The following is an 8,092-nucleotide window of genomic DNA, read 5'->3' on the forward strand; positions in this document are numbered from 1 at the left end:
TTCTTAACCCGGGGTGCTTACCCTTTCGGTGCTGGATCCTGCCGACTACGCCAATTGTTGCAGTAATTCACTTGCAGGTCAGCATGGGAAAACAAAGAAAAAGAAGAAGCAGAGCAAGCAAAGCAGCAGCAGAAAAAAAAGTCCTTTATTGTGTATAAGCAATCTTTTTATAGTATTGTGAACAAAGAAGGCAGCCTTCCAACATCAATAAATCAGGTCTTTTAGCTAATTAAACATAGCGCATAGAAGTTTTACTTTCTAATCAGAAGTGACCCGCTTCTCATGGCTAATCCACTTTTGACCTGGAGTATGCTGAGCTCTGCTCTTTGTTTAGAACAGATAAAAAAATTTTTCTTAGCACCCTCTTAGCCCACTTGGCAGAACATCCCGTTTGCAGGCAAGTTCTCCCAAGGTCAGCAGACATCTCCTTTTCAAGCATGTCTGTTGTTACCTATCTAAACCTTGAAGAAGCCTCTCGTTTGCGAGCAGGCTCTCCCAGGGACAGCAAACATCTCGTTTTCAAGCATGTCCGCTGCTACTATCCCGTTTGCAGGCAGACTCCATCAAGGACAGTAAAGTAACACAGTTACATTTGATTCTCTACAGGAAGAGTTGGAGCTCCCTTGTGAATGGAGCTCTGTTTCATGATTGCCACGTCCTGTCAACCACAACCTTCTGCCTGATGATCTGCCTCACCATGTGGCCCAGGCCTATGGAGTCAGCTGACCATGGGTTGAATTTCTGAAAGAGTGAGCCAAAATAAACTCCTCCTGCCAATATCTCTTGTCAGGTCTTGCGGTCACAGCAATGAAAAGCTGACTAAAATAAAGGGAGACCAATAAAGTAGATCAAGAGGGAGGAAGGAGGCAAGGGCACGTACTGGGGAACCAAATCTACTAAATTATGCTTTGTTCATATACAAACATACCTTGATGAATACAACTTTTACATATAATGCACTAATTAAAATAATAATACAAATAGAAGGGGATCATTAGAGTCAGAAGATCAGGGGGAGAAGGAGGGGAGGGGAAAGGAAAGGTATAAAGGGGAATGAAATTGTTCAAATTAACATTGATTAGCACATTCACTGGTGGGAACAAGTTGGGTAGGGGTGATTGGTCAGTACAAGAGGGGGATTCCTTTGAACTGATTGGTTTAAGCCATGAGGGGTGTACATGCTAAACTATATGTTTTCTCAACATGCTATCAACCACCATAAACTACTGGGGGGTCATCTGGCATCCCAGGTATTTCCCTGTCTCATGCTGATTGGTGGTTGCTAGGGGGTGGCTATGGGCCCTCACCTAGCCTGACTGAGTCGGGACACCTGGGGCAGCAGATCTCTCCTGTTATTTACAGACAAACCACTCAGCAGGGTGGGTATGTGCCTAGGAGTGCTCTGTGGGTCTTTCCAAGGACAAAGGTCACACCCCCTTCCTTGGACAGGCTTTCCTCTGAGGTAGAGGCTGGTTTCTCAAAAATGGAGTCACATCAACTTCTCAACTCTCTTCTTGGGTCTCTTCTCAGATACTAACTGATCAGACTTGCTATTCCCATTTAGGGAATAGACAGATGAGGATACTGGGAACATGAGGTTAAGAGAATAATTCCATAAAATGGGTCCACTGTGCTGTTCCCTGTCGCAACACATGAATAAATCAGTCAGGGTCACTCCAGGTGAATTGGGCTGGCAGTAAATAATCACACAAACACAAAAAGTACTTATTTCTTGGGGTTCAGTGATGGCTCCTTTGCCCCAGCTCCCACAAGGGAGGCAAGAGAGGCAGGCAAAAGGGAGAGCATGCCTGAAGCCCTATTTATTAGGAGGAAAGACACTCAAGAAAGTCCAATACAAATAAGGCAAGGGTTTGGGTTTCAGGGGGTTGCTTGGTGATGTCTGCAGTTAGCAGATTGACTGACATCTGGAAAAGCCACACCCATCTCAGAGCCAGGGAAAAGGACATCACACAGCCCAGTCAGAGCAGCAATGTCAGCTCCCTTGTCAGCTCCACAATGTCAGTCCCTTCATGTGCTCAAATGCTCATAGCTCACACAAACAGCCCATGGCTGGCTTGCAACAGCTCCCCACATGCTTTCTTTTCCGAAAAGCAATTTGTAGTCCTGCCTGGCCTAAGTGGATAGGGTGTGTCACATTCTCCAGCAAACTACCTGTTCACTGTAGGAGAAATGCAGGCCCCAAATTATATTGATAAGAGGAACCCAAGTTATCCTGAAGGGAAGACTTTTGTGACCAGATCCTGAAACTCGGGGAGATAAGAATAGTTCTTCCTAACCATAAAATCTGTCAGAATGTATGTTTCAGAATCCAATATGAACCATTCAGCGTGGGCCAGGGTGACCTAAAATTGCCATGGCAGTGGATACTTGAAAGTCTGATGTCACCCTGATATCAGTCAAAAGTCAAGTGGACTTGGGTAAGACTCTCTGGAAACTTCTCTGGGATCCCCAATAAAATGTGCAGGAGAGGCATGTTGTCCCTCTCCTCTCTGAGAGGACCCACTCTGTCCCTTGGGAGTGTCCCTTTCTTTTCCTACCTCTTTAACAAACTCATTTCTGTTACTCCTGAAGTCTTTCTGACTTGATCTAACGAATCAGGGTTTGAAGAGGGGGTCTTCCTCAGTTTCTCAGAAGGCCCCAGCTCCATAACATCCATTCCATTTCATATTCTCTTTTACTTCATGGTACATATCACCCTTTGACTGTTATACATTTCTTTGTTTATTTTCATTTATCCATCAACTGGAATGTAGTCCTATGGAGACAGACTTTTTTCTACTCTGTTTACTGCTGTATTCTTAACATGTCGTATGTCAGTATGAAAAGTGTTGTGGCTTTTCCCCCTCCTTTTCTCCCTTATTGTGGGAAATGATGTGCACAAATATTCTTAACAGAGTCTTAACCAAAGGTTAGCTTTGCTTTCACAACTGTAAGTATGAATCTTGGTGATGGGATTATATAATTGCATTGAGTCTCTCTCTCCCCCTCTTTCAAGATTAACTCTTTTTTGTTATCTTACCCATATTCTGTGTCCCCAGACCTAAAAGCTGATCACTATCTTCTCCATATATAATTAGATTTTAACCCCAAATCCTGTCTCTCTTAAAATGAATTTATATTCCTACTCTGAGAGCTCAAACTATCCTTATAGCCTTTCCTCCTCACTCCCATGTCCTTGCTTTCACCAAAATTTTGAGGCTTTGGCAATCTATCTTGTTACTCAGGAAAGCCACATAAGGCACAATCTAGGACTAGGGGTGCAGCATGCTGGGGGTAGTGCCTTCTAGCAATGGAGGAGAAAAAAAAAAAGCTAAGGCACAAGCAAAGGCAGGAAGTATTTCCTGGGGACTAAGCTTTGGAATTTTTTTGGTTTTTGTTTTTTCAGTGAAGGTATGTGGATTTTGCACAATAACTAGGAAATAAGTTATGTTTTTAGTTTGATAGGCAGAGAGGAAGTGTATCATGCCTGAAGATAGATAATTATCTAAGAAAAAAATGAGCAAAAGCAAGAGGATGGATATAGGCCACTGTTGCAGGATGTTTAACAGTTTTATACCTTTATTTCAGAACTTCATCTTCTGTTCTTATGTGGCTGCTTTTTTTTAAGTGTACTTTAAAGTAAAAAAAAAAAAATGAAGACCTATGCTATATTGGGTACTCTGAAAATGAAGCTAATTTTATATTTAGCGTTGGAAACATTTCTGGGGAAAGATGGGTGTATTATTCTAACAGTGTTTTATGTCTTGATTACGAGCAATAAATTCTTATTGACTCTATTTACCTAAAATACCAAACTTAAGAGGCATTTTTACAAATTACTTCAATTACAATCAAGATACCCAGGGAGGCCAGGTACACAGCGGCAAGCCTGTAATCCCAGCAGCTGGATAGACTGAGGCAGGAGGATCACAACTTCAAAGGCAACTTCAGCAAGTGAAACTATCTCTAAATAAAACAAAATAGGGCTGGGGATGTGGCTCAGTGGTTGAGTGCCCTGAATTAAATCCCCTGGACCCACCCCTCAAAAAAGGTATCCCAAAGTTCACAAGTGATGGAACTCATCCAACAATTGCTATATACTTTTACATCAGTTTCTGAACCAAGAAAAAATGATTATATCCTAGAACTGCCCCAGTGTAACTGCTTACAAGCACTGCTTAACACCCTCCCCCTTTACTCGAGTAAACCAACATTGGTCTATGACCAGTAAGCATCAAAAACTATTCACGCTGGAAAAGGCATCTGTGTGTAAAACACGCACACACTATCAACTACGGTTCCACGGGGCCCTTCTACCCTTGTCGTGCAGATGCAGGTGAATGGGGTAATGGTGTAAGCAACAGCGGAAAAACAGCTTCTTTCACTGAAAGGTGGGATGGCTCTGAAAAGAGCCTTTGGAAGCCAGCGCGTCCCCGGCGGGGACTCACTTGGAGCTGGTGTACTTGGTGACCGCCTTGGTGCCCTCGGACACGGCGTGCTTGGCCAGCTCCCCGGGCAGCAGCAGGCGCACGGCCGTCTGGATCTCCCGCGACGTGATGGTCGAGCGCTTGTTGTAGTGCGCCAGGCGGGACGCTTCGCCGGCGATGCGCTCGAAGATGTCGTTGACGAACGAGTTCATGATGCCCATGGCCTTGGACGAGATGCCCGTGTCGGGGTGCACCTGCTTCAGCACCTTGTACACGTAGATGGAGTAGCTCTCCTTGCGGCTGCGCTTGCGCTTCTTGCCGTCCTTCTTCTGGGCCTTGGTGACGGCTTTCTTGGAGCCCTTCTTGGGGGCAGGAGCGGACTTGGCCGGCTCCGGCATGGCGAGAAGCCAGAGGCAAGAAGCGCGGGCAGCTGGAGACCGGGAAGGCTATCGCTACAGGAGAAGCGCAGCGCAGGAGAAGCGCAGGGGCGCACCGGAAACGACCGCGTACTTATAGCGGCCGTACGCAAATTAAGGTCGCGATCGCGCCACGCTGTGATTCGCGGGTTTTCGGCGGCGCGGAGGAGAGGGAGACGAGATTATGTAAATGAACGGATTCTGACTGAGCTCTCCTATTGGTCATGGGGCAAAACTGTGCTTTGGCCAATGAGAGCACACCACCGACAATCGCCGTTCTGCCTATAAAAGGGTGAAGCGGCGCCGTTTGCCGCGACTTCCCGGGTGTTCAGGCGGGAGCTGGTCGTGTTGACTGTCGCTGTCATGTCCGGCCGTGGCAAGCAGGGAGGCAAGGCCCGCGCCAAGGCCAAGTCGCGCTCGTCGCGCGCTGGCCTCCAGTTCCCGGTGGGCCGGGTGCACCGCCTGCTGCGCAAGGGCAACTACGCCGAGCGGGTGGGGGCCGGCGCGCCCGTCTACATGGCGGCGGTGCTCGAGTACCTGACGGCCGAGATCCTGGAGCTGGCTGGCAACGCGGCCCGCGACAACAAGAAGACGCGCATCATCCCCCGTCACCTCCAGCTGGCCATCCGCAACGACGAGGAGCTGAACAAGCTGCTGGGCAAAGTGACCATCGCCCAGGGCGGCGTCCTGCCCAACATCCAGGCCGTGTTGCTCCCGAAGAAGACGGAGAGTCACCACAAGGCAAAGGGGAAGTGAAGTGGGACAGGCGTCCGGTAGCCGCCCACTGCAGCCCGCGCGCCCCGAAGGGGGTGCCTGTGAAATCAAAGGCTCTTTTCAGAGCCACCCACACCCTCAAGTGAAAGGAGTTGTTACAGTAACCGCCCCTGCCCCCGCCCCGTAGTAAGCGGTGACCCGGAGGGGACTGCCGGCCGGCGAGCGCGGGGAGAGCCCTTCGCCTCGTGCTCCCGGCCGTTCTCTCCGAGGCTTGAGCCTGGAGTCTGCCGGCCCTTGCCGGGTGGGCCGTGAGTCTTGGAGCCCAGCACGGCGGGGACCGGACACCGCTCCACGGGCAGCCCGGGTCAGTAACGCTAACGCCGCGGCGGTGGCTCCCACCAGTATGTGACACCACTCCCCACCCCACACACGTTCTTTCGGGCTCTTGAGGGACCCCCCCCCCCGCCCAAAGGAGGCCCGGTAGCCCCTAGGGGACGTAGTCACCAGCGCAAGCCCTGTCTGCTGCAGGCGAGCGCGGCGGGCCTGGGTCGCCTAGGCCTCCAGAGGCGGGATGTGGCGCCCCGGAGGGGACACAACCCTCCCACCCGAGAAGCACGAACGGTCCGCCCCGAAGCCACCCGGGAGCGGGAGGGAGGCGGGACTAGGCGTTCGGGGACCGGGGTCAAGTAAAAGTTGAGGCTCGACTCGGGAGCCACAAAGCGTGCGGAGGAGGGCGTCGCGGGCAGCGTGCTCCAAGGGGACGAAGGGCCGAAGAGGGAAGGAACCCTCGGACGGACGGAGCAGCGACCCAAGACGCGAGAGGGAGGGAAAGAAGACGCGGTGGGCAGAGCGCGGGCAGAGCGGACCGGGCAGGCGAGGCCGCGGAGGGGGCGTGGGGCGCTCGGGGCGGCAGGGTCCCGCCCGAACCAACCGCGGAGGCCGGTGCGGGTGACGTCACAGCCAACGGACGGCCTGCGCGGGACTTTTCAATTTCTCCCCGCCCAATCGGGAAAAGACTGTGCCTATAAAGACTGCGGCGGCGGGCGGGCACCAGGTCACTGTCCCTGCCGCCGCGCCGGAGAGCTAGTGCCTCTGTCCGCCATGGCCCGAACCAAGCAGACCGCGCGCAAGTCGACCGGCGGCAAGGCCCCGCGCAAGCAGCTGGCCACCAAGGCGGCCCGCAAGAGCGCGCCGGCCACCGGCGGCGTCAAGAAGCCCCACCGCTACCGGCCCGGCACCGTGGCGCTGCGCGAGATCCGGCGCTACCAGAAGTCCACCGAGCTGCTGATCCGCAAGCTGCCGTTCCAGCGGCTGGTGCGCGAGATCGCGCAGGACTTCAAGACCGACCTGCGCTTCCAGAGCTCGGCCGTCATGGCGCTGCAGGAGGCCAGCGAGGCCTACCTGGTGGGGCTGTTCGAGGACACCAACCTGTGCGCCATCCACGCCAAGCGCGTCACCATCATGCCCAAGGACATCCAGCTGGCCCGCCGCATCCGCGGGGAGCGGGCTTAAGAAGTCAGGCGCTCGCCCGGCTCGAGGTTCCATCGCATCCAAAGGCTCTTTTCAGAGCCACCCACGGCGACACTCGGAAGGAGCTGCACCGCTCTTCCTCCGCTCTCCAGGCGGTGGTGTCGCCCTCCGGGGCGAGGGGGTGGAGGGAAGGAAGGGAAAGGTCGCACAGCGGGCGGAGAGCCCAGCCGGCCTTACCGGACGCCCGGTTCTTTTCTTGTGCGGCGCGCACCGCCCTAGGATGGTCGCAGCCTAACGCTCAGCGCCGTTCGCCTCTCCCGGGAACCCTCAAGCAACCGGCAGCCTCCGGCGATGGCGTCGCCCAGGGCGGGAGGAGAGGCACCAGCGACCTTGTCCCGCGGCTGAGTCACTAGGGGGTTCGTGGCCCGTAGCCCTGGGCTGCCCTGGCCCTTGCCTGCAACCCTCGCCGGAAATGTCCTCCCTGTCCTCTCCGGGAAATTGCCCCTGAACTTTTTCCAGACTTATGCTCACTGCAGTTGGGGATACTGGTGATAAAGCTACTTGTAAACCAAAACCGGATTGGCAATTTATATGACCTAGCTCAAGTCACTTGTGAGGCTTACTTAACTGAAAGAGTCCCTGGCCATGTCCACTAAACCATCCTAGTTCTGAAAGCTGACATGTTTCTAAATTCTCTGGACTTGGTAATTCCGTTACTTGTTTTCTTCAGAAATATCTGATGACCCATTTTCAGGTTTTTAAGAGATTTACTTAGTTAAGTGTAGAAGAGTAGCCCGAAACTCAAGATTTTGTGATATAAAATAGGCAGAACAGGTACCCAGGTAGGCTGGATTATTTCCCTGCCTTAGGAAAGGCTCTGTCAGTCTTAGGGATTCCTGGACATTTGAGAAGTGGGAATCCACTTCGTGGGGTGAGTATGAGGATGGGGCTGGCAGCATCCTCTCTACACAGGCCTCTTGCAGATAGCTGTGTAGGTCTTATGTGACACTTTGGGTTTTTTGTTTTTTTTTTTTTTGTATTTAAAAAATTAGCTTATGTTTTTAG

General features: G+C 52.1%; 3 protein-coding genes across 3 annotated transcripts; 2 read left to right on the top strand and 1 right to left on the bottom strand.

Annotated features, from left to right (window-relative positions):
- Nucleotides 1-1,659: 1,659 nt before the first annotated feature.
- On the bottom strand, nt 1,660-4,959 carry LOC113178564 (histone H2B type 2-E). Its single transcript, XM_026382824.2, has one exon. The coding sequence runs from the start codon at nt 4,823-4,825 to the stop codon at nt 4,445-4,447; it is 381 nt and encodes a 126-aa protein (XP_026238609.2). The 5' UTR covers nt 4,826-4,959; the 3' UTR covers nt 1,660-4,444.
- Nucleotides 4,960-5,190: 231 nt separating this feature from the next.
- LOC113178565 (histone H2A type 2-A) lies at nt 5,191-5,599 on the top strand. The gene has a single exon (XM_026382825.2). It carries the CDS (start codon nt 5,207-5,209, stop codon nt 5,597-5,599), a length of 393 nt encoding a protein of 130 aa, XP_026238610.1. The 5' UTR covers nt 5,191-5,206.
- Nucleotides 5,600-6,603: 1,004 nt separating this feature from the next.
- Nucleotides 6,604-7,249, top strand: LOC144249185 (histone H3). The gene has a single exon (XM_077791410.1). The coding sequence runs from the start codon at nt 6,659-6,661 to the stop codon at nt 7,067-7,069; it is 411 nt and encodes a 136-aa protein (XP_077647536.1). The 5' UTR covers nt 6,604-6,658; the 3' UTR covers nt 7,070-7,249.
- The last annotated feature ends 843 nt before the right edge of the window (nt 7,250-8,092 follow it).

The sequence above is a fragment of the Urocitellus parryii genome, chromosome 11 (genome assembly GCF_045843805.1).
Source record: "Urocitellus parryii isolate mUroPar1 chromosome 11, mUroPar1.hap1, whole genome shotgun sequence".
In the NCBI taxonomy this organism is placed as follows: Eukaryota; Metazoa; Chordata; class Mammalia; order Rodentia; family Sciuridae; genus Urocitellus; species Urocitellus parryii.